The sequence below is a fragment of the Fukomys damarensis genome, unplaced genomic scaffold (assembly GCF_012274545.1).
Source record: "Fukomys damarensis isolate Sample0158 unplaced genomic scaffold, DMR_v1.0_HiC HiC_scaffold_16, whole genome shotgun sequence".
Classification (NCBI taxonomy): Eukaryota; Metazoa; Chordata; class Mammalia; order Rodentia; family Bathyergidae; genus Fukomys; species Fukomys damarensis.
Window position 1 is genome coordinate 62,055,158 of NW_022900928.1, and position 27,263 is coordinate 62,082,420.

General features: G+C 38.3%; 1 protein-coding gene across 7 annotated transcripts in view; it reads right to left on the reverse strand.

The window, feature by feature from the left end:
* The window catches only part of Usp28 (ubiquitin specific peptidase 28), a 43,653-nt gene that overhangs the window by 15,861 nt on the left and 529 nt on the right, over positions 1-27,263 (reverse strand). For 4 of the 7 annotated variants that reach the window (XM_019208220.2, XM_033764346.1, XM_019208219.2 and 1 more), the window contains exons 2-12: positions 26,349-26,481; positions 20,640-20,745; positions 19,586-19,745; positions 14,402-14,488; positions 13,143-13,280; positions 12,034-12,107; positions 11,484-11,563; positions 9,713-9,861; positions 7,709-7,836; positions 4,736-4,831; positions 870-1,049 (exon numbers count right to left, since the gene is read on the reverse strand). In XM_019208220.2, coding sequence (XP_019063765.1) covers positions 870-1,049; positions 4,736-4,831; positions 7,709-7,836; positions 9,713-9,861; positions 11,484-11,563; positions 12,034-12,107; positions 13,143-13,280; positions 14,402-14,488; positions 19,586-19,745; positions 20,640-20,745; positions 26,349-26,481 — 1,331 coding nt within the window. Of the gene's footprint in view, positions 1-869; positions 1,050-4,735; positions 4,832-7,708; positions 7,837-9,360; positions 9,440-9,712; positions 9,862-11,483; positions 11,564-12,033; positions 12,108-13,142; positions 13,281-14,401; positions 14,489-19,585; positions 19,746-20,639; positions 20,746-26,348; positions 26,482-27,263 lie in introns of those variants that run through there. The other 3 variants (XM_010629453.3, XM_010629450.3, XM_019208221.2) reach the window with 2 other exon arrangements.

A 27,263-nucleotide genomic window follows, 5' to 3' on the forward strand; every position in this document is an offset into this window, starting at 1 on the left:
CTACGCTATACGACTGTCACACCTGACTCAGCTAGAACAGAATCAGAAGCCAAAGTGACCTGGCTTCCCATTTCTTTACTAGGCAAGCCCCTCTAGGTAGCCTCTGTAATTTCTCATGTTTTAACTCTGTACTCATGAGTAAGTCTTTCCTTAACGTTTACTTAGCTGTACACATATCAAGGCAAAGGGGCGAAGGAGAGGTCTAGGAAGAACAGGGCTTGATTTTCCTCTGAAGAAAATGTTAGTGCAGCCGGCTCAAAGCAAGGAGGCAAAGTACAAACACTACCTGAACACAAAAAAGCCTCTGCACAATTCCCAGCAATGCTGGAGGGAATTACGAGCATTGTGACCTGAGTAACAGTAGGCAGAATCCTTCCCTTCAGACAAAGAGCTCAGCCAGACATGGTGACACACACCTGTGCCTCTAGCACTTGGGAAAGCAAAGGCAGGAAAGCAAGTATGAGCCCCGCACAGGCAGTTGAGCGACTTTCATGAGACGGTCTCAAAATAAAATACTGAGTGGAGCATGGTAGTGCATGCACACCTATGATGCCAGCACTCGGGAGGCTAAGGCAGGCAGAGCACTACAAGTTCGAGCCCAGCCTGGGCTACATAGTATGCTCAAGGTGAGCTTGAACTAGGTAGCAAGACCTTGTCTCAAAAAAATAAAGAGAAGAGAGAGAGGAGAGAGAGGAGACAGAGAGGGAGAGAGGGAGAGGGAGGGAGGGAGAGAGAGCCCTGAGTTCAATACTCAATACCAAAATAAAATAAAATAAAAGGAACTCAAAGCTCCATGAATTGAGTGTTAATCAGAAGAAAGAGGATACATCATTCAAATTAAACCTGAAAATCAATCTGTTTTTCATTACCTTTTCTTGGATGTCAGGTCAGAAACTTGGCAGTGCACTGAAGAAATTGGCAATGTCACGTGTGTGTCATTTTGAGACAGAGAGCTTTCTGAGACAGGCTTTGTACTGGCAAATTCAATAACATATTTCAACATGTCCGGGAGTGGGAACCGAGCTGGACCAGAGCCATATTTCACATACCTAAGGGCCAAAGACAACGGTAGTCTATTATGCATTTTAAGATACGCTGACAAAAGGGCTGGGGATTTAGCTTAGTGGTGCCGCTGGTTGGCCCAAGGACCCACCAAGTTCGATCCCCAGTACCAAACAAACAAGCAAAGATATGCTAACAAAAGATCTATGGTGTGAAGTCAATGGATAGGTTTAATCTAAAGGCATATAATACTTCATAGGTTACTCATCTATAGGGTAAAAATTCTCCAACTAAAAGTTGTAAAATTTAACTATAAGAAGTAAAAATTTGTGCCCGGTGGCATGGTGACACATACCTATAATCTTAGTACTTGGGAGTCTAAAGTAGGAAGATTGCTGCGAGTTCAAGGCCAATCTGAGTTCAAGGCCAGCTTGAAATACCAGTGAGATCCTGTCTCAAAAAAAAGTAAAAATTGCTAACAAGCTAATATTTGGCAGGAAATACTTTAAATAGCTTGTCATCAGTCATGAAAGGCATCCTTTCTCTTAGCGTCATGTCATATTTAGGATTTGGTCATAAAAATAAACTGTTTCTTAAAAGAAAAATATAAATGATGCTGGTACTCAAATCTGAAAATAATTCTAGTGAACTAGTACTTGATGTTTTTTTTTCTTTGCTGTCTTGCAGAGCAACTACTTTACAACTGAGAAAGTCATAGAAGAATGGAAATAGAAAGCAGGTGCTGATGAAGGTCAGAGTGCAGCATGGTGATGCACACCTGTGATCCCAGCTACTGGGAGACAGAGGCAGAAACATCACAAGTTCAAAGTTGGTTTCGACAATTTAGTGAGACCTTGTCTCCAAAACTAAAATAAGGCCTCAGGGGTGTAGCTCATTGGTAGGAGTTCCTCTGGGTTCAATCCCCAGTACCACAAATAAAACAAAGAGAACTGGCAGATCTTTCTTCTTCAGGGTCCTACAAACACTAATTTTTTTTTTTTGGACAAATTCTTTTGTTTTTTAATAGTACAAAACTGTTATTTGCCTACTCAATGGTGTAGAGCAGGCATAAATTACTGAAGGTTTCTGCAGGATGGGTAAATAGAAAATATCATCAAGTATGTGACCAAAATAATAAACAATATCATAATAAAATGTAATATTCTGCCACTACTAACACTTTAGACTCACTAAAGAGATTTAGTTTAATGAATTTTAGAGTTTACTAAAACAGACAGTTTAAATGGTACAATAATTAACCTGACTGGTTCATACAGGTAACCCCATAATTCTGAGATTCCATTTTATATAACAGTCATTTCACATTTTTTTCTTTTCTCGTTTTTTGTTTAAGAAAAGTCCTTGCTATGTAGTTCAGGCTGGCCTTGAACTCACTGTGTAGCCCAGGATGGCCTTGAATTTGCAGGGATCCTCCTGCCTCAGCCTTCTGAGTGCTGGGATCATAGGTGTGTGCCACCGAGCCCAGTTCTACATTTTTCTTCTCTGAATACAGTGGAAGAGAGAAACAAGTACAAAACTTGGAAGAAAAAAATAACTTGTTTTATATTAAAAAGAACATTATAAAATAAAAATACTAGTGGAAAATAAAGAACAATGCAACTCAAAGTCAACCACACATTTAGGGTAGATAACAAGGGAGCCATCTACCTCTTCACCCCAGGGCTGGGGATTTAGCTCAGTGGTGCCAACGCCTGCCTCGCAAGTGCAAGGTCCAAAAAAAAAACAAAAAAACCTACCTCTTCATCCCCTCATATTTATTTATTTATGGTTTTTTGAGACAGGGTCTCACTATATAGTTGAGACTGACCTGGAACTCACTATGTAGGCCAGGCTGGTCTCGAACTCACAGCAATCCTCCTGCCTCAACCTCCCACATGCTGGGATTACAGGAGTAAGCCACGACATCTGGCCATCCCCTCAAATTTAAGAGAGGTAGAACCTGCCTGCTACAGAGGTACAACTTTTACTGAAGAGAGTCTCAAACTATGTCCAGATGGAAAAACTCTGGAGAACTGTCCCATTTCTTAGATGTATTTCCTTGCTTTTCTCTCTGCTACTACTGGCTTATTTGAATTTTCTCTTGTGTATGCAATGCAGCATTGATATCTGTCATAGGACTGCAAGCTATCATTTTAAAACTGTTAACTTTTCCCATATTGGTTGCATTTTAAATAACACTTATCTAACATTTTAGAAAAAATTTCTCTAAGAAACTTGTCTTCAATTTTATGCTAATTATTTTGTGCTCAACTGAATTCCTTTAGAAAACTTTTAGGGCCAAATACTTCATACAATAAAACACCTGTTTTGGTTAGAAGAATCAGAGCTAAAGAGGATTAAAAAATGTTGTCTAGAATGTACACAAGAAGTCTTATTTTCAGTATTAAATCAAGGTTATCTTACAGAAGAAATGCTGAAATTTTTTTTTCCACTAAACAAGAGCTCACTATGTATCCAGGCTGGTCTTGGACTTACTATATAGTCGTGGTTAACCTCAAATTTGCAATCCACCTGCCTCAGCTTTCTGAGTGCTGGGATTATAAGTCTGTGCCATTTTTATTCTTAAAAGTAATGCATGTGATTGGTAAGAAAATTCAAATACATAAAAGTCACCTACTTCCATCACAGTTTTACTATTTTATAGTAACCATTAATAGATGTTTGTACATCTTCCTAGAAGTGTGTCATAGATACAGATACATTGTATAACCTTTAAAAAATTAGTTGAAATTTAAAGTCTATTCTAAAACAAAAACAGTACTATACAAAAGAAAATGGTCCTACACTTTTAAAATCTAGAAAAACCAGAATGCTTTGTTGGTTCCTGCTTCCTTCTGAGCTACAAAACATTATTGGATCTGTAAAAATAATTTAAATTCCAGCCTTGCAGAGTTTTATTAAAATCTTTAAAGTATAATACTGCAGCCCTCAAGAGTCCTGTAAATCATTTCCAGGACAGTATCTGAGTAGACAATCCTCATGTTAAGTCTCTATTCAGACAATGGATGACTAGTCACAATATACATGGAGAAGTTGCTCTTGAGTGAGAAGAAAGGGAAAGGGGGAAGCTACAGTGCAGGGTCCACTTTGGGCTAGGAATGGGAAGTGCTGCCTCTTAGGGTAACTAATGACCTAGCAATAGAGTAAGTACAGGAAGGATGGTGGTAGAAGGGAAACTGCTAAGTACATGATTGGGGAAAAAAGCCATGGACAGTGCATGAGATCTCCTTCATAAATGCTGAGTCAGTGGGATCCACCTGGACAAGAAACAAATCACACTGAATCCTGAGGAAATCAGGGCGACTGCATAGAAGCATTACAAAACAAACAAACAAACAAAAAGCAAAGATTCCTCTATGAGAGAAAGGATTTTGCATATGTCCAAAAAATTAGCCCTTTTAACTAGCACCATTCTATGCAGAGCAGCATTATTTTTACTTTTTCTGGACACTTCAGAAACTTTTCCAAGACACACAAAAATGGAGCGCTTTCACAGTTTTCTCTCTCATGTTTATGAAGACAGCAAGGACAATTGGAACAGTGAAAAGCTATATATATTAGCTGGTTTTGAAGGTCACTTCACAATTAGAAAAAGACTTTCATATCTACTTCATAAAGTGCCCTCGTTATTAAACTCTGAATATAAACTACCTGATCTTAATATTCTATTTATTTTTTACATTTCTAAGCAGAAAAGTACCCACGAACTCACCTTTCCAATTTTTGCTGCAGAACTTGTACTTCCTCCTTCAACTTTCGAATACACTCTCTCTTATTTCGAATAAGCTCTTTGCTCCTGTACATGTACCTAAGCAAATGATAATCACACAAACACATTTATATTTAAAAACATTAATGGTAGAGAATATCAGCAAAGCAGACACACAAGGAAACTATGTCAATTAGGGAAGGAGCATCTATGAAAAACCCACAGATAATACTGTACTTAATAGTGCAAGGCTGATGGACTCCTCTAAGATTAGGAACAAGGCAAGATGACCACTTCCTCTACTTCTACTTAAATGTTTTATTAAAGGCACAGCCAGGGCAATAAAGTAAGAAACAAATAAAAGGCATGCAGATGGCAAAGGAAGAAGCAAAGCTGCCTTTTTTGTTTTTTTGATAATGGGGATCAAATTCGGGACTTTACATTTGTGAGCTCTTAGATGTAGATGACATGACTATGTAGAAAGTCTTCAGAGAGAATAAGTGAACAAGTAGTAAAGCTGAGGGACGCAATGCCAACCTAAGGGAAAAATATCAGCTGCATTTCTATGTATTCATAAAGAACAAATGGACAGAAATTTTATTTTTTATTTCTGTCAGTATGGGCATTGAATTTGCGATCTTCCTGCTTCAGCCTCCCAGAATGTTGGGATTACAGGTGTGCGTCATCATACCCAGCTGGACAATGATGCAAAGCATAATTCCTTTAGGGATAAATTTAATCAAATATGTGCAATATTTATACACCAAATATTACAAAGCACCGTTAAGAAATCAATAATGACTTGGAAAAACAGACACATCATGTTCCTGGACTGAAGGGTTCGATATTATTAAGATGTCATTTCTCCCTGAATTGATCTATAGGTGCAACACAATTCAAATCCCAATAGTCATTTGGTAAAAACCAACAAGTTCAAAATATTTATACAGAAATGCAAAAAGCTAGAATCAGCCAAAACAATTTTGACACTATCTGATATTAAGACATATAATAAAGCCACCGTATTCAAGGCAATATGGTACAAGCTAAGATTAGACCAGAGACAAAATATAGACTTCAAAAATAGGCCCAAAAGAATAAAGGAAATAAAGTTCAGTGGTGCTGCCACCTGCCTTGCAAATGCAAGGTCCTAAATCCAATCTCTGGTAACAAAAAAAAAAAAAAAAAAAGTCCACAAATATTATTTTCAATTAATTTTTGACAAAAGTGTTAAGGTAAATCAAAGGGAGAAAGGGTAGTTTTTCAACTATGGTGCCTTTACTTTAACTGGACATGCCTCCCTTTTGCTCCAAAACCCTTCATCTCATACCACAGACCTAATATAAAAGCTAGAACTCTTACAATACAGGATTAGACTAGCAGTTAAAAAGCGGACACAATGTGAACTGACACTTTGCCCAAGAAAACATACAAATAACTCTCAAGCATTCAAAAAGATGTGCAACACCATCTGTGTTCAGGAAAATGTAAATTCAAAGAAAAATACAGTATTTCTCCACACCCACAGAATGGCTAGAATTAAAAAGACATATAATTTAAAGCGATGTCAAGGATTTGGAGCAAATGGAGCTCTCGCATTCTACTGATTGCAATGCAAAATTATACAACTACTTTAGAAAACAGTACAAAAATATCTTGTCAAGGGAAATATACATTTTTCATACAACCCAGCAATTTTAGTCCTCTGCATTTTACACAAGAAATGTCTGTGAAAGTTCATGGCAGCTTTATAGATAATAGTCCCAAACTGGATATATCTGAACTATATATAGAAAAATATCATGGCACATACATACAAAAGAATACTATTCAACAGAGCCTAGGGTACAGGTCCCAGCTACAGTAGTAGAGGGAATTCTTAGTATATACAAGGCTGTGGGTTAAATCCCCAACACCAAAATACAAAACAAAACAACAAAGTGTACTACTCCGCAATAAAGTGAAATAAAGTAATGATATATGCAGCAATGTAAGTGAATACCAAAAATATTTTTTCTAAGGAAAGAACAGCTATAACAGGGTAGATATTAATGTCACTAATACAACAACATTCTAGGATGACAAAAGGACAGTGGGGTCAGAATGTTGTTCAGTGGATCCCAGAGCCTGGAGTGTGGAAGAAAGCGATCGACTACAAAGGGCCTAAGAGAATCTTCTGGAAAAGTTCTCTATTGCAGCTGTGATGGTGGTTGCTTGACTTTCTACATCTGACAAAATTCACTGTTTATTCATCTAAAAATAGTGGCCTTTTTTAAAGATGTAAACTGTTCCTCAGTAAACAAGACTCTAATAAAATGATTAAAATATTGTGAAGTCAGTCTCTCTAGGACTCCAAGAACATTGATAGTATTCAGAATAGAAAAAACTACACTGTAGCTATTCCACATACAATCCTTACCCAGAAAGAAACAAGGTTTTTTCACCTAAACCCCAACTATTCAACTAGCAGTCAGAGATCAGAAGCATCATTTGCTTTACCCCAGGTACAGGGATGGTAATTCTATGGCACTGTACTACAGTGAGCACACAGAGACTTCTGTCTGCACATAAGCCACAACGCCTTAGCATCCTTCCAGCAACAAGCATCGGGTTTAATTGTAGTGTTGGCACTCTGCAATAAATAAGTGGGTTATGAGTTATAGTGTGGGCACTCACTGCCCTACGAGCTTCATAGAAATGCAGATTTGTTTGTTTGTTTTTTGAGACAGGGTCTCCCTATGTAGCTCAGGCTGGCCTCAAACTTGCAGCGATTTTCCCACTTCAGGCTGACTGCTAGGATTACAGGCATGTGCCACCATGCCCAGCTCAACAAACTCTTGGGTTGCAACCCAGGTCTACTGAATCTAAAATTTTATATTATTAAGACCTCCAAGTGATTCCTATACACAATATACTTACTACATGCTCATTTCTATTGTTGCACCACATCACGAAAACAATCAACCCAGAACTCACCTGTCCATATAAATAATCTGAGGAAATTCAAGCTTATTATGAATTTTTTCTGGTTGCCCAAGGGACTGATTGAACTCGAATCTTGACAGCTCAAAGGTCAACACTGGAGGTAGCTTGGTAAACCAACGCTTTGTCCAGGGTGGAGATATGGGGAAAAAGAAATTAACTTTAGGAAATACCAACAGCCACATTTGAAACATCCCTCATTAAAAAATGTATTGTTTCTCATTTTTAAAAAAATTTATTGTTTCTGTATGGAATTTATATTCAAGTCAAACACTAAAACATTTTTACCCCAATAAAAAATAAAATGTTTATACTTGAAATCATGCTTTTAGAAAATGAATAAACATTCTTCAAGACTCCAAATTTACTAGCTAGTCAATAAATAGCATTTTATTCACTCATCATCCTTAGCACTAATCACCCTTGAATACGTGAACTGACCCAGTATCTATGCCACTCATTTGTTAAATGAGTCATCAGTATTCAAGAGAGGGTCAAACCCTGTAGAAAACAGCCTAACTAAAGAATTGGGAATTATGATCTAAACAACATATAACTAAGGAGAAACTCTCCAAGAATCATCTAAAAAGACTAACACTATATATATAAAACACTATTTACACACCATTAACCATAACTTGACTCTCTTTTATGTCTAAAAAGGAAAATTGAAATAGCTTCAGGATTTCATCATTCTTCAAGTTTCTGAGAAAAAAAAAAAATCTGAGTTCCAATAAACAGATGCATCATAAGAACACCAGTCCTACTAACTAGTTTCAAGAAAACACTGACAAAGATTTCAACTGTCACTGATTCTAGGTGAGGAAAGGCTGCAACAATAATGGCATTTCTGTTCAATTCACTTATATGCCAGAGGTTCTTATGAACCCTTTTCCGAAGGTACAAATAGTTCTGTTGGATGCCCTGTTGAGACAAGGTGAGTCCAAGCGCTTGCTTGTCTCAGGGCTAAATCTAAATAAACATGCATAATGACTTGTTTTGTTTTGCTTTTTAAATTTTCAGAGTTCCCATCCTTGAATACTGAAGTCTGAGTAGCTAGTGACCTTTCCTTCTCTTTCATAAGACAATACAGTAAGTTTGCACAGGTCCTATGCCTTCTATCAAAATTAGCTCTTTCCTTGAAAAGCTGGGAGGAAGCAGCTTTCTCCAAGTGCCAACACTTTCTACAAGGCTCATTTTAGGCTATTTTAATTCAACAAAGTTCTTTTTTCTCCTATATTAATTCCTGTGGATTATACAAGGCCCCAATTTGGTTGAAAATGTATAGTGAAAGAAAAACAAACAAGCCAAAATCTATAGTGTTAGCAAGTATGCTACAAACACTACTCACTATTGGGGGGGGGTGGTACCGGGATCGAACTCATGACTTTCGACTTGGGAAGCAGGCGGTGGAACCACTGAGATAAATCCCCAGTCCACTACTCACTATTTCTTACACAGCTGGAATTTTAAGATATTAATTACCCTTGCTCTCCCTTTAATTTCCTCCCTTTCCAACCCACTAAAACAATAACAAAAATCCCACATAAATAAAAATTAAATTTAAAAAACTGTAAAAGCAAAGGCAGACTTTACAATTGGAAACAATAAATAGTGTAATAGGGAAAATATTCTAAATGGCATACCATAGGAGTTAATCACTGTACTTTTACCCTCCGAAAATATGGAGGCAGTGGGTTCTCCCTACTCAGGTACAGGTAGGCTTCAACAGAAAGAGAGAAACTTGATCATACTTAAAACATCAGAAGCAGCATACAACCTTTACATGATTAACTCAAATTCATAGTTTCAGTAAAGAATTTATTTTTCAAAGCACTAAGATTCAATGACTCGTGTGAACTGATGAGAAATTTAAGACAAATAAATTTCTGTTCAACATTAAATTACCTAACATGATGGGAAATTAGTTTGCCTGCAAGTTCAGCTCTATTTAAATGGCTTTGTCACTGGCATAGCAAGTAAAAATATCCACCTTACCTCTTGTCCATACTTCATTGAATGATCAGAAGGAAGAAGCTCAATGTCACCCTCCACCATGGCCCCTTCCAAACATTCGTCTAAGTTGCGATAACCGTTTACCTGGAGGGGATACTGGCCAAAGGTCTCGTTGTTACAAAAGGGCTTTCCTGGGCAAAAAGAGAGATTGATTTTCAAAGGCATCACTACAACTACTGAAAGCCTACATTCTGGCTCTCCACAGACAACATTTTAAATTCAGCTACATCCTGAGACCTGGGCAGAAATGTGCATAATAAACCTGAACAGCATCCTCCAACATGCCAGTGGACCCAGGCGTGGACCATTCACAACTGTGGATGCTGTAAAAATTAGACATCATGTGTCTCTTGGTCAATCAAGGACTTTCCCACCCCCTGGATACTCGTCTTGCCTTATCTAATGGGGTCAAACATCCAGATACAACTACCAATTTACTGAGTGGAAGAGACTATTAAAATACATTAAATATGTTTCACAGGAACACAAGCAGTGAAATTCAGACTCTGGGAAATATTACAAATAAACCAGTTTCTCCAAAGAATTTATTTCAAGGAAAAAACGGTAGAGGTAAAGCTTACAGATATGGAAGAGGCTTAAAAGATATATCAACCAATCATAAATGTATAACATCTGACTCTTGATTAAAATTAATTCTTTTTTTTTTTTTTTTTAATTAACTATACAAATCAGGATATTTGAGGCCAGGCAGATTTCTGGTATTTCCAAATGCTATTTTTTGGATTAGTAGTGCTACACTGTTTTTAAAAGATTATTAGGCTGAACGTGGTGGCGCATGCCTGTGATCCCAGCACTTGTGAGGCTGAGGCAGGGCATGAGGATTGCTGAGTTCAGGGACAGCCTCTGCTACATGGTGAGATCAAGGCTAAAAAAAAAAAAAAAAAAAAAAAAAAAAAAAAAGATTATTAGAGCCTGGGAGTATAGCTCAGTGGCAGAGCACAGGCTTAGTAAGCACAAGAGTCTAGGTTAAACCGCAATATAAAAACTAAATAATAAATTTTATAACTAAACAGAAAAAAAAATATTGCGGTAAGAATTGGACTTGGAATGGAAATGATTAGCTGTGAGGTTCAGTTTATGTCCCCCACCCCCAGTACTGGGAATTGAATCTAGGACCCTGTGCATGCTAGACAAGTGCTCTACCACTGAGCTACCGTCCCAGCACTTTAAAAAACTTATTTTGAGATAAGGTCTACATTGTTCAGGCTGGTGACCTCTAACTTGTAATACCCTGTCTCAGCCTCCTTAGTAGCTGGGATTATATTTATGTGCAGCGATGTTGGGCTTCACGAAGGTTTTAATAATCATTCTATTTGTACATATTAAAAATTCTCTGTAGTTAAAAAAAAAAAGGTGTGTCCATCATGCAGCTTAAGAGTAGATAAGCAATTCTGGCACCTCACCTCGATAAAATCTTTTGAAGTTAGATATTATTTCAGAAAAACTACATAGAGAAAACTGAATAATGTCACTGTGTATTTGACATTAATGCTAGAACTGTGCTAATGTTACATAATCTAACAACTCTGAAACAAAGACTATCCATTTTATAGATGAGAGAGACTGAGAACCCAGGAGCTCACAATCTGTCCACAATAACCCAGATACTAAAAGAACCAATACTCAGACCTAGGTCTGTCTGACTCTCAAATTTATTCATTATACTGTCCCCCAAAAGGACACAATAAGAACGGTATGACTGTAAGCTAAGAATTAGGAGCACGGAATTTACCTTCACGAATCCCTTCAGTTAAGAAAGTACCGTAGAATAGCTGCACCATGGGATTTTCAGATTTATTCCTGGGATTGCTGCTTTTAAAAAAAGGAAGATATTTCTGTATCATTTGGATCAAATATGTAGTACACAAAGCCCATACATCATTTAAAAACAAAAATAATTCATTTTCTTTCTTTTTTTTGTATGGGGGGATCAAACTCGGGACCTTGGGCTTGCAAAAAAGCAGGAGGCAGAACTACTGAGCTAAATTCCCGGCCCTAAAAATAACTCATTTTCATCAATCACAAAGAGCCAAGTATAGTTAAAGTAAGTAAGGGATTAGTTAACATTTAGGGTCTTTTCAGCAAAACAGCTGTATGTTCAGTGGATCATCTACATCCATAAACAGGGAAAGCCAAACATAATAAAGACTAGTTCATGGTTACCCCATGAAATTTGATAAGAATCAGTAATTTCTACTTGAGCAGAGGGACTCTTCCCTGTATTGTAATTCCCAGAGCCACTGGGAATTAGAAGGATGAATAAACCAACCCTCAACACTCACTTAACATTGACAGCTAGCTGGAATGCGTCCTCCAGCCAATCCAGGAGCTTATGTGTGAATTCACTCACATCTTGCTATAAGAGAGGCACAAATTGCATAAGAGTCAGATGCCACACTATACACAGGGAAATTAAAAGTTTTCCCTTAATCACATCAAGGATTGAGCTCTATTACTATGAAAGCACTTCTTTCTTAGGGCCAAATATCACAGATACAAGAATAATGGAACCTAGCTTCTAGAGACAAAACAAAGTATGTTAGGTACTTCTAAGTTTTGCCTAAAAGAAACTGAAACTATACCACTTTCAGTCATTATTGTCTGTGAGGGAAAACCAAACATAATATTCCAATTAATTAAAGTTCAAAGAACAGACTATAGTCTTCTAGAGCAATGTGAGATTTGAACGGAGAAAGGAAACTTGAAGAAGCAGATCCAATTGTGACAACTTTAATTTTTAGGTGGAAGTAGGGAAAAGCAAATATTAATGTCAAAAAGAAAAAAATGTGCTCAGAAAAGCTGCTGGACTCAGATTTAGGTGGTTTTACAGAAATGCAAAAAAAAATTTTTTTAATGTGGAAATGAGGAAGAAACCCAATGACTCACTCGTGTTAGGCAAGTGATCTACCACCAAGCTATATCCTAGATCAGTGGTGACAAACTTAGGGTACGCATACCACAGCAGGATGTTTGTATTACTGAAAGCTCTAAAAGATTTGCCATCACTGTCTTAGATGGTATTAAAAATAAGATTTCTACTTGCATCATCCCAAAACAAAGGGACAAGGACTTGACTTTTCTTGGCAACCCTTTAATATGTCTCACTAAGGTATTTTCTGTGCTCTTCCTTTATGTTTCAACAGCCTCTGTGTGTAAGTCTACTATTCTACTACCATTTCTTCTTCCATTCTGGACTGTCAGCCCTCTGCATGACACTCTTTTCTTACACATGCTTGCTCTCTTACCACCTGCTAAGTAAAATGAAGGGCAAAAATAGGCACCTACAGTCCTACTTAGTCATGTTCACAGCTTGTTATTTGAATAAGCAACATCACAGTAACATTTATATCACAGTAACATTAATAAGGCATGTCTCGAAACCTGAGAGTACCTGCTGTTCCTCAGATGATCGGAATGCTCCCTTTAACAGATCCAGGGCTGCAGAAGGGTCTACAAACTTTCGATTTGATCCCATCATAAGAGCAAACAAATACTGAAGCTCTTGCATAAACACGATATTTCTCTTTTCCTACAGAAAACACAGCCATGTGTACTCATATATAACATCTTATTTCGAAGATCAATATATAAAGAGAGAAGTTGTGAATCTCTAACTCATTTTTTACCTAGGTCTAAGAGTTAAGACCTCAAAGTACATCACAGGGACACAGACAAGAACAGAGAATTACTCAAAACTCAAAAATTACACAGAAGTCGAAGAGAAATATTGTTGGAAAGACAGAAACACCTTAAAGCTGAGCCCCCTCTTCTGTTAGGAGAACACATTACACTAATTAAAATCCAGGGAAGGAAGAGAAAACAGGAAGGAAGCTGCCTCCTGAAGCAAGTGCAGACTAGAATCTCTTCTGAGAAGATGTAGGTTTACCAGGTCACCTATTCTGCATCCTTGGCCTGAGCAGCCAATGCAGAGGGAAGGATAACTCACACACAGCAACACACAGGTATTCTGAGTGTCCCTACCCAGGGCAGCACAGCTGACACAGGCGGGCTGGCTCACCACATTCTTAGAATTGTTTTTCTAATTTTATACCTACTTAAATTTTTTTTTGCAAACTTTTAATTTTATCACAAAGAAGGAAAAAGAGCCATTTAGAAATTAAAATAAAAGATCTGGAGATGTAGCTCAGTGGTAGAGCACTTTGCCTAACATGCACAAAGCCCTGGGTTAGGAAACCAGCATTGCAAACAAAAAAAGAAGAGAAGTAAAAACAAATATTAGCAAAAGCCAAAGTTTTCAACTTTAGTCAAAAATTTAATGCTCGGCATGGCAGTGCACACCTGTAATCCCAGCACTAGGGAGGCTGAGGCAGGAGGATCACCATTAGTTCAAGGCCAGCCTGGACTATATAATGAGCTCAAGGCTAGCCTGAACTACATAGCAAGATCCTCCCTAACAAACAAACAAACAAATAAATATGAGGCTCAGCCAGGCTGGTGGTGAAGGCCTGTCATCCTTTCTAGGCAAAAGGGTCACAAGCTTGAGCTCAGCCTGGGGAACAGTGACTTAGTAAGGCTCTGTCTCAAACTAAAAAATAGAAAAGGGTTTGCAGTACAGCCCAGTAAAAAGGCCTTTGGTTTGGGATGAAAGAAACTAAGTGACAGAAAAGAAATGCCTAAGCACCAACTTACCGTGTGACTCCGACAATTTTCAAGGATATTTTGTGGCAGACTATAGCTGAGAACAAGTCTGCGAAATTCAGGCAACTGAAAGAGAGACTGAAAGAAAGAAAATTAACTTATCTTTTCTTTCAATATAATGCAGAAAAAAACTGCTTTCACTGTATTTTCATTCATATTTAAAAGCACGAGTAACTGTCAACCTAACAATTCTACTATTATTTCCAAGGAAATAATACCAGTTATACAAAAATTAACAAAACTGTTAACCCTTTAGGTAAAACAATAGAAATAAACTAAAGCCTTGAAAGATGAATACATTAAATTATACCACATTTATATTATAGATGATTACGTAGTCATTAAAAATAACATTGCAGGGCTGGTGATTTAGCTCAGCAGTTTGGTGGCCTGCCTTGCAAGCACAAGGACCTGAGTTCAATCCCCGGTACCAAAAAATAAAATAAAATAAAATAACATTGCAGAAAAATGTTTCTATAAAATATTGAGTACAGGGCCAGCCTGAACTACAAAGGAAGGCCATGTCTCAAAAAATAAATGAATGAATAAATGAATTAAAAAAAACAGTACTATACCACAGTGAAACTGAATTTACAAGAACTATGTATCAATGTGGATAAATCTCAGAAATACATTTTGTTCAAACAAGGGTTACAGAAAAATAGAATACTGTGTATACTACATTTAATAACATCTAAAACAATACCCTATATATTGTTTGGGGCTACACACGTGTGGTTATGTCTGTGGGAGGAAGAATGGGCTCATCAGCAGAGATTTATATCATAAACAGGGTGGCGAGAACAGCAGAATCCTCAACTCTATCATAAACATTGTTTTAAGTTTAGCTGTACAAAGTAAGAGATGCCTGTAATCCCATCTATTCTAAGGCTGATGTAGAAGATCCCAAGTTTGATGCTGGACAACCTAGTGGAGATCTGTCTTAACTAAACATAGAAGGGCTGGGAGTGCAGCCCTGGAGCCAGGACCTGGGTCCAACCCCTAGGGCAGGGAGTGCAGGAGGGGTGGAGCTAACATCAGGAATCTCTAGGGACACCCTACAGCTGAATGAGAAGGATTCCTTTTATTCGTAAATTATACTTTTTCTACTATATCTTTTAAAGTTAATTTTTAAAACTCCCTTGCATGAATGTAACTCATCCCAAAATATTCCTCAAATGAAAACCTCTCTAGGCTGCACACTGGACTTCTCAAAGCAGTATCCTGGTAGAAAACAGGCAAAACTTTGCAATCAGAACTAAAAAACATACCCCCCACCCCAAAAAAAACCATACTTTCCCATATTCTAAAACCCCAGGTCTGCTTCCTGACGTCAGAGTCAAAATGGCAGCATCTGCCTTGGCACCAATACCCTTCTCTCTCACATCAGCCAACAGGGCATGGACACCAGGGCTGTGCTGCCACCACACTTTCCTGGGTTGTGAGGTGGCCAGCTCCAGCCTCAGATGATCTCTCCTTTTCCCATATACTTGTTGATATCAGTGTACCTCCATTTCTACTTTGCTAGCCACTCAAGATTCCAGAGTTTCTGTTCTACGTGGGAAAAGCAGCTTTACAGTCTGGTGACCTCATTCTACTTCTTACCCTGCCAGAATCTTTCCTCAAAGATGCCATTATTCGTTTTGTTTTGTTTTGTTTTTTGTTGTTTTTTGAGACAGGGTCTCACTATGTAGCTGAGACTGACCTGGAACTCACTATGTAGCCCAGGCTGGTCTCGAACTCACAGCGATCCTCCTGTCTCAGTCTCCCGAGTGCTGGGATTACAGGAGTGTGCCACCACACCCGGCTAAAATGCCATTATTCTTAAAAATCAAAACATGCAAGCTCTAACCCATTATGAATATGGTTCTTTCTCTAACACCAGCTGCTTCCCCTGTGTTCTCTGTATCATTTACTTATCTCCTCCCAGTCACCAAAGTTTAGAATGTCAGAATAGTATGTCTTTTCCCTTTCTTAAGCATTCATACACAGTAAACCTCAAGGCCCCTGGACTACAGCCCTGGTGATACTTACAACCTCCTGCCCACCTGCTCCCCAGCTGCTCTACCCTTAAACCCACCACTGCTCACCTAGACCACTGTGTGTGGCCTCCCTGCTTCCAGAACATTCCCTCACCAACTCAAATGTGTACCTAACATGAACCAAAATTGAGCTTAAGAGTCACTGAAGACTCGCATCTGGTAAAAACTTATTACTCCAAGTCCTGTCATCCTTCTGGGTGACTTCAGTCAACAGCCAACCTATGGGATTCTCTGAAGCCGTGCCTTTACAATATATCAAGAATCTAACTACTTTTATAGTTACCAGCCTGGCTCAAGCCACACTCCCAGGATGAATGCAGCAGGTCCTGCTCTTCATCCTGCTTTCCCCAGTGGCCAAATGGAACCTTTTCATGCTTGGGTCAGGGATGGCCACTCCTGCCCATCTGACCTCAACTTCAGCTTCTCTGCTCTTAGCATCCAGCCACATGGGAACCCTTGATTACCCCTGAACACACCTAGCCCCTTTCTGCCTTAGCGGCATGGCTGTGTTCCTTCCCCTGAAATATTTTTATTCCAATCACATTAGCTCCAGGATTATCCCCTCAAAGAGACCTACTTAACATCACCATTACTATTATGACTGGCTTCCACTTCTCCTGAAGCAATTTCAGTCTCTCTTATTCTGCTCTTTTTCTATGGGACCAATCACAGCCTAACATATTACATATATTTACTTGGAAAGTTAATCATTCAGTTAGTTTTGTTTCTTTTTTTTGGTACTGGGGATTGAACTCGGGATCTTGCACTTGCAGGGCAGCCGGCGGCACCACTGAGGTAAATCTCTCTGCCCATCATTCAGTTAGGTTTTAGTTTATTGTCCATCACCCTTCATGAGAATTTAAATTCCCTAAGGTCACAGCTGTGTGTGTTCTGTTCACTCCTATATCTCAAAAGCCTAGAACAGTGCTAGACATAAAGCAGGTGTCCATTATCGTGGAAGGACTCATGCACATCCTCCAGCCCAGACATCTCTAGGTTTCCTGACAGTGACACAGTCATTCATTCCAGCTGTACTCCATATCCAGGATATATCAACACCTGAAATATGTAATCCTCAGGTCACATGTTTGGAAAATCTCTCTCAGACCACAATGAATTTTCCAACATATTAGTTCAATCATCCTCAAAGACACCTGTTGCTTGCCTTCAGCAGGGACCCATACAAGATGATCTTATTCCTTTCTCCTTAATCATCAGTTCCTTCCTGTCTTTTTTTTTTTTTTGGTTTTTTGAGACAGGGTCTCACTATGTAGTTGAAACTGACCTGGAACTCACTATGTAGCTCAGCTGGTCTCGAACTCACAGCGATCTTCCTGCCTCAGCCTCTCAAGTGCTGGGATTACAAGCATGAGCCACCACGCCTGGCCTCCTTCCTGTCTTTTTTTTTTTTTTGGTTTTTTGAGACAGGGTCTCACTATGTAGTTGAAACTGACCTGGAACTCACTATGTAGCTCAGCTGGTCTCGAACTCACAGCGATCTTCCTGCCTCAGCCTCTCAAGTGCTGGGATTACAGGCATGAGCCACCACGCCTGGCCTCCTTCCTGTCTTTTTTTTCTCCCTCCATCTAACTTTGAACTTATGGTCATTAACTACCCTCATTAAATTCTCAGACTGGCCTTTTGTCCTTTTATCATGTACTCAATAAATCTTCCAACCTAAATGAATTAAATATCTTCTTGAAAGTTTTCTTCTTAGAGTTGTGCTAAGACATAATCTTCATAGAAATAGGACATGGAGCAAGAGGATCTATAACTCCAGCTGTCAGGAGGCTGAGGCAGGAGGATCGCTGTCAGTTCTAGGCCAGCCTGGGCTATACAGTGAGCTCAAGGCCAGTGTGAACTACAATTTGAGACCCTGTCTCAAAAAAAAAAAAAAGAAAAAAAAAGAAAAAGCAAACACAAATTTCTAGAAATCCTACTACTGACTGGCTGAGTATCAAATATCTGAAATATCTGAACTAGAGAAGTTTCATATTTTGGAGTTTTCTGGACTTTGGTATATTTAGAGATTTTACCAGCGGAGCATTCCTAATCTAAAAATCTGAAATCAAATGGCACTGTAATCCACATGGTTACTTGGGCCAGAAACACTGGTGTTTCTCAACTCTCTCTTGCATAGACTGCTTGACAAATCCTATAGATCTGATCTCAACAGTTTTTGCTGGGCCGGGGATTTAGCTCAGTTGTGCTGCCACCTGCCTCGTAAGTGCAAGGTCCCTGAGTTCAATCTCCAGTACCAAAAAAAAAAAAGTTTTTGCTGTTGTTTGTTTGGTTTTGCAGTACTGGGGACTGAAGGTGGGGCCTTTACACTTAGCTACATACTAGCCCATATTTTATTTTGAGACAGGGTCTTACTAAGTCACTAAATTGACCATGCTGGGCTCAAACATGGGATCCTCCCAGAGTGCTGAGATTACAGGCATGTGCCACTAAGCCTGGATCTCAAGAATGTCTTTACTTCTTTCCTCCCACAATTTTGGCTACATCTTTCCCACAGGCTTTTATCTTTTGCCTAGGTGTGTATGGTAGCACCTTCTCAATAACTGATCTCTCCTTGCTCACTCTAGCACCGCCTTAAAGTAGTGGTCACTAAATGCTTACCTTAAACATTTAATATACTACAACAGCAGATGTCATTTCAAGTACTAATGTAGACATCAGAACATCTAAATCTAAAACACATAAAACAGCCAACATTCAATAATGCTACAGGAAATACTACCTGGATTTTACCTGTTTTACCCCCCCCATCCTGGGTATGGACTACAGGGAACACTCTACCACTGAGCTACAAATTCATTTTATTTTTATGCTGAGATACGTCTAAGTTGCCCAGGGTGGCCTTGACCATACAATCTTCCTGCCTCAGCCTTCTGAGCAGCTGGGATTACAGGCATGCACCTCAGTGCCTAGAAGTTTTAACTTTTTTCATACCATACAGGTAATATGCCAATAGTAACAAGATTTGAGGGGTGCCACTTCATACACATGGTGTGAAACAGAAATTCATGAACCAAAGGATCAAATTTAATGTTTTTGAAGTTATGTTTTCTTATTTCAGTTTTAAAAAATAAATTATTTTCAGAAGAAAAGGCTCTTTAAAATATCATACCTGAATAACAGCACTGAACCAACATGTATTGCCAACATTTTTCAGCCCAACTGGCCAGCCATCTACTCTCCTCCAGTCACTGGGATTGGGATTTTCTCCCCAGACTTCGTAGCGTTTTCTCTTTGAGCGTTTAGTTTCTGCAGAGGTTGCCTCATGCATCCTATACAGTATTTGTGCCAACATGTAACACATCCAAAAAAAAAAAAGTTAAAGGACAACAATAGTATATGCAGGATATTGGTAATCTTTCATAGAAAATTCAAAATTCCCCAAAACTGTTTATTGGGTAACCACTGGATATGCAGTAGCTATAAGATTATTATGTAAATAAAAAGCAAGGCTTAAACAGAAACTTTAACCCTCCCATAACAGACAGTAAGTGGTCCATAATGGAACTGAGTTGAGATTTAAGACTAGTAATGACTATAATACTGTATTCAAATTTTTCTGTTAACCACACAATGCCCTAAGTCCTTGCTAAAGAAAAGGGCAAGAGAGCCACTGTGCCAAAGCATAGAGCCTCCAAATAGTCTAGCAAAAAATATCCCCACACCCTCCATGTTCCTTAAAAGAAACAACTCAGCAGTGAAAGAGCAACAGGACAGAAACTGACCACCATTGAAAATGGATGTTTCTGAATAGCACCAGATAATCACCAAATCAGTAACAATTCAAATAATATACTCTCTGGCTCCTCCTGAGACAGGGAGTTGAATGATAACTTCCATTTAAAAATATCCAACAGCACACACTTAAAGTTGATAAGAGGAATGAATGTTTACCAGATACATGGAAAACTAGGTTCTTGTTTTCCGCTAGCAAATGAACTACAAAAACTGTAGACGTCTACTCTCAGACTTCCTCCTGTTTGGTTATTCCAAAAATAAGCCAAAAAGGAAAGCAAACCAATGTGCATTGCCTCTCCTAAAAGAAATTTCATGCAGGTGCTACTAAAGATACTTAGCAGAATTATTCCTGAGTGGCACTCATAAAGCTATTGCCTTTGACCTACACAAAAATGTGAGGAACAAACATTATTTATTAACACAATAACCTGTTAAGATCTCTTCCATCAGCTTGAACTTTGGGAGACTCCAATAGACTCAAAGCAATGGCAGCCTGAAGATCATCTTTGTTATCATGAGTAAGATCTATCACTTCTGTAAGATAAATAACAATTTAATTAGCCTACACACTGGAAATTGCCCTGTTTGCAGTACAGAAGGAAAAAAAATCAAAACATTCCTGAAACCAGATATACTCTCTAGCTGTCACTATGATGGCTTATCTGTAGCAGAACAACTTTATTTCTCTGTCCCAGAGTCAAAAGAATAGCCTTACAGCTAGCTAGCTATCCTATAACATTATACTAGCCAAGAGCATAACAAAAGCTACTGAAATGGAATGAACTCTTCTATAAAAGTCAAAAATATATTCTACACCTGTAGGTTAAATAGTCTCTATCATTGCAAGGCATCAGCTAAGTATGAAACATTTTAGAAGAGATACTCAATCTTATACAAACTCTTCCAGAAAACGGAGGATAGATTCAATTCATATCTATGAAGTCAGCATAGCAGTAAACATATACCAAACCAGTCAAAAATAAGAATCTAGGCATAGTGGCACACACCTATATGCCAGCACTCAGGAGGTTGAGGCAGGAGGATGGCCACAGGTTCAGTGCAAGCCTGTGCCACATAGTAAGTTCAACTACTATGCCCGAACTACATAGGAAGACCATGTCCCAAAAAAACAACAAAAACCAAAATGAATAAGGAAAAATGATAATATACACATGATCACAGAAACACCCAAAGAACCCTAAATATTAGCAAAGAGAATCTAGTAATATACAAAAAATTACACATTCAGACCAAATTAAATTCATTATAGGAAAAAATACTCAGTTAATATTAGAAAATTGTGTTTTCTTAACAACTAAAGGAAAAAAAAATGATCTCAACAGAAACAGAAGAAATATCTGATAACATTTAACTTGCTTTCAGGATAAACTTGCCAAGCCTATCAGGAAGAGAGAAGTACATTTTTAGCTGAGAAAAATATCCATAAGTTCACAGCATACTGTCTACTTAGCTGTAAAGTGTTAAACACATTTCCTTTCAAACCAATTAAAAAGACAAACATGTCTGTTTTTACTCATCATAGCTCTAGAAGTTCCAACTAATGCAATGGAAACAAAGATTAGAGGCTGGGTATTTGGCTCAGCAGCATGGCTGCCTGCCTTGCAAGTGAAAGTTCCCAAGTTCGATCCCCGGGACAAAAAAAAAAAAGAAAGAAAGGAGTAGGAATATAGCTCAGTGCAAAAGCCCTGGGTTCAATTCCTAGTACCATAAGAAAAAAAATTAATTTAAAAAGGAAAAAAAAAAAGGGCAAGAGATTTAGCTCAGTGGCACCTTGCCTGCCTTACAAGTACAAGGTCCTGAGTCTGATCCCCAGTACAAAAAAAGAAAAGAAAACCCGTAGGTACTGTAAAACTTCAGTAATTAAGTCTGCAGACTCTGTTCTACTGGCACAGACCAGGCACAAAGATCAATGGAACAGAATTCAGAGTCCAGAAATAAACCTTCATGTTTATCAACGAGTAATTTTCAATGGAAATACCAAGACAACTCAATAGGAAAAGAAAATCTTTTCAATAAGTTGTACTCAGGATACTCACATGTAAATGAAGCTGAACTTTTACCTAAGACCATCGACAAAAATTAACTTAAAATGGATCAAGCTCTGAAAATAAGATCTAAAACTTCCAAAAGAAGACAAAGGTATAAATCTTAACTCTGAACTGCACAATGGCATCTTAGATCTAACATCCAAAATGTAAGTGACTAAAAGAGATAACTAGATAAATTTGACATTAAAATAAAATCTTTGGGCTTCAAAAGACAACATCAAGAAAAGTAAAGACAACTACAGAATGGGAGAGAGTTTTTGCAAAATGTATCTGATAAGGGACCTACACAGAATGTAAAAAGAATTCCCACAACTGGGCACGGTGGTGCACAATTTTAATCTTAGCACTCCAGGAGGCTGAGGCAGAGGGTAACAAGTTCAAGGCCAGCCTGGGCAAATTAGCAAGACCCTGTCTCAAAATACAGTCAGCAGCAAATTCCAAAGTATATTCAATTTTAAAGAACAAAAGGTCTTTATTTCTTTGAACATTAAATTGCAATACTATAAACACTGGTATGGATGGTGGCATATGCCTGTAATCCTAACATTCAGGAGGCTGGGGCAGGAGAATCAGGAGTTTGAGGCAGATTTGGGCCTACATGATGAATTTAATTGCACCACAGTTGGGCCCAGTGGCAGTGGCAGGACAGGTGGGCAGCCAGGCAGGCAGGCATTCAAAGTCAACACATAGTAACTACACAGTGAGATCCTGCCTCAAAAAAATTGGAAGAAAAAGGAGAAATTTACAGATAAGAGGGCTTTAAACGGTACTTCAAACGTATTTAATATTCTAATTTATCTGTATCATTATTCCTACCAACCAATTATAAATAGTGTTAAAGAAATAACCAGGGAAGGGCCAGGGATTTAGCTCAGTGGCACTGCACATGCCTTGCAAATGTAAGGTCCAGAGTTCGATCTCTAGTACCATAAACAAAACAAACAGCAACAACAAAAAAGAAAGAAAGAAAAAGAAATAACCAGGGAAATTTCTTAGTATTTGATCAGATTAAAGTATACTAATATTATTTGTTGTGAAAACTAGAGTCCTCTCTTAGAAATATTACCCCAAAAGTTGATCTAACCCAACAATTCCACTACTAGGTATACACGCAAAAGAAATGAAAACAAATATGCTGAGAGATAAGAGCAAATACTGAAGAACAGTGGGTAAGTATAGTCTACTCAATAAAAGGCACTGGGAAAACTGAATAGCTATCTATAGGGAAAAAAATGTAATTGTATCCCTGCTTTATTTCATACCAAAAATAACTGACTTCAGATAAAAATAAAGATTTAAATGCGAAGGGCAGAGCACAGAATGTTAAAATAAATTATTATTCTGATTTCAGGGTATAATGAATTCTTAAACAAAAAACCAGCTGGGCGTGGTGGCACATGCCTGTAATTCCAGCCTTCAGGAGGCTGAGGCAGAAGGAGAGTTCAAGGCCAACTTGGAATACATAGCAAGACCTTATCTCAAAAAAACAAAAACCACACAAAAAACAAAACAAACAAACAAAAAAGCAAAAACTAACCAAAAAGGACAGAAAAAGAATGATAAATACAACTGTAGTAAAATTCAGCTCTTTGGTTCATCACTATAATGTAAAAACACAAGTTACCAAAAGGAAGAAAATACCTACAACATATAAATTCAGAAAAATGGATTAGAATTACTAATACAGTAGATCAATATCTGTAAGATAATATTAAGAATTACTGAGAAGCAAACAAAACTGCCAGCAGAAGCCAGCCACTGTGGTACATGCCTGTAATTACAGCACTCAGAAGGCAGAGGCAGGAGGATTGCCATGTGTTGGAGACCAGCCTGGCCTACACAGTGAGTTCAAAGCTAGCCTAAACTACATAGTGAGTCCTTGTCTCAAAAAACAAAACAAAAAAAGAAAGAAAGGAAGGGGGCAAAAAAAGCCAGCAGAAGATAGAGAAAAATTTCACAGGAGAGGAAATGCAATGGCCAAAAACAGAACGATGCTCAATCTCAATACTAATTTTTAAAATTCTAATTATAAAGAAAATATTTCACATTAAAAGGAGGGGCAACAATTGCACAATCTGACATAACAAGCTTGAGCACTACTGGTATTCTCAAACCCTATTAATGGTAGTATAAATAGATAAAAACATCATTTTCGAAAATATTCTCTACCTATAAAGCTGATGCTATGGTTTCTATCTGAATGTCACCCTAAAGTCTCAGGAGCTCATAGGCAGGACTTCTGAAAGAGGACTAGACTATGATGGCTTATAGCTGACTTGCTGTTAAGAGGCAGGTTCTGGTTGGAAGAGGTGGGCCACACTGGGCATGTATCTCCCTTCCCAGTTCCTCCCTTGATCTCTTACTGCTTTCAGACTCCTGTGCTCCCCCCAGGCCCGTCCACCATGCTGTTCAGCCTTTGAGCTGGCTGACTATGGACTGAAACCTCTATAATCTGTGAGCCGATAAACCTCTCCTCCTTTAGCATGTGGATATCAAATATTGGGTCTCAGCAATAATTAAGTGACAAAGGCAGTTGAAAATGAGCATATCTTAATACACACTAACTTTACCAGTAGCTGTATATACTGAACTCTTGCATATATCCATAAGAAATATGAACCCAAACAACTGACAGTAGCTTGTTATAACAGCAAAAACTTCTGAACAACTTAAATACTGTATCATCAGTGAAAATAAACTCATAAGAATATAATTATTATCTTTAACATGGGTGAATCTCAAAAAGAAAAATGCTGACTGAAAAAAGTCACAATGTGCACTAAAAGACATAAGAACACTCTGGCACCATTATTCAGGATAGCTTACTACTGCAAACATCCACTAGCACCATGTGACCCTGCTTGTGGCTCTGTCCTCCCAGAAGCCTCCTTGACTTCCACAGGACCACCTTTCTAGTATTCCCTAATGCTCATCCCCTCCTCAGACCTCTCAACACTGGGAACATCCAGTGCTCAGCCACTGAACCTTTTCCCTAAACCCACTCCTCCAGTCTGGATCACTTCCCTCAACTGTGCCCCTGGGTGTCCACAGCCCTTCTGACACCTCTACCTGAATGTCTAATGCATTTCAAACTTACTATTATCAAAACTGATCTCTTTGTTCTCCATCCTAAACCTGTTCCACCTGCAGTTATTCCTATCTCGGCTAAATGGAACTCCATTCTTTCAGGTGCTTTTAGGAAAGTAGAGTCATCTTTAACTTCCCTCTTTCTGTAACAATACTGCTCTCTAAGCACATTCTACTGCCTTTATCCAAAGCAGGCTATACAGTGAGATGCGAGCACTTCTTAGCCCTCCCCGTGTCGCTGGCCCATGCCTCCATCATGTGCAATAGTCTCCTACTAGTCCTGGGCTCCGAGGCCCAACACATGCTATTTACTATCCTTCCTCCATATTCTGTTTTCAACATAGCAGTCAACATGGTCTTTAGAAAATGGGCACCACTTTACATCATTTCTCTGCTCCAAACTCGCCAATGCTAACTCAACTTGGAATAAAGCCAACACTCATAAAGGCACTGAGTGATTCGTCTCCTGCTCCCACCATGACTCTTAGTACCCTTCTCACTCAGCCTCAGCTCTGGTCTCCTTAAGCAAGCTAGGTACACTCCCATCTTAGGTCCTCTGGTGACTTCCTACCCAGCCTGGTGCCTCCTCAAAAGGCCCAATCTACTTGAAATTTCAGATCTCCCTTTTCCATTTCTTTCATTCAGCCTTTATCTTTTTCTATGCTATTTTTCATGTTCTAATATACTATATAATTTATATGCTGATTTGCCTCAACTAAACCATAAGCTACAAAAAGGTAGGGATTGAAAAGTGCCTGACACAGTTGGCACACAGTTGGTGTTCACTGAACGAGTACCACAAAATGAATGAATGAAGGAATGAATGAGAAAAAACATTTAAGAGATTGGAATTGTGCCTGGCATACAGTAATGGCTCAATATTCACTATTCAAAGGGTTGATGTGATTGACAGGAAACTCATATACACTAATTCTTGTTATTTTGCTACTTTCAAGAAGGACCAAGACAAGAGATACCTACTTGCTAACACTTCTTTGTTGGCAGCACTTCCTTCTACTTCAGATGGTTCGGTGGCAACAGTGTCTTGACCCGGCTCCTTAACTCTTTCATCAGTGAGAAGGCTGACAGCCTGGGTGATGTCACCATTACTGGCCTAAGGACAGAAAAAAACCCCAGGAATTTCAAAAGTAGAGCACCACAGAATTTAAGTAAGAAGACAGTTTTTTGGTTATACCTCCCTACTATTTTGATGGCATACTAAATAAATGAAGGGTCAAAAGTAGGAAAAGAAAAGTATAATAAGGGACAGTAAGTCTAATTTGCTCGAAGGTATAAGAAACACCTCGTTACAGGAAGCAAGTTGCCATACCTTGATTTCCCATAACAAACAAAAATGAAATTTGCTGCACACTTGTAATTATTGTTTCAGATACTATTACTACTGATTTCACAAACTAGCTAAGGTACAATATGTCAAAAAGGGAGATGACAATTAACAGAGATTCCAAATGAAATCAAGCTCTACAATAAAAATATCAAGTTAATTACTATGTTGTAGGGATGATATCTGTTTTGAACTTTTTATTAGGAAAAATGTCCAAAACATACAAGAGAAGAATGAATAAATGAACTTCATGTAGCTATTGATTGGTTTTAACGATTAGCAAGACATGGCCAATCTTGTTTTATCTGTACATCTTCCAGATATTCTGAGGCAAATCCTAAGCGCTTTATCATTTCATTAACATTTCAAAGTGTTTTATTTTCAAATAAAACCCACAATGCTTACAGAAACAATACTTATTTAAAATATCAAACTACCAATTCAAACTTTGTTACTTCAAATACTGTTCAGTTTATTGATTTTTCTTTTCTTTTCTTTTTTTTTGAGACAGGGCCTCACTATGTAGTTGAGATTGCCCGGGAACTCACTAT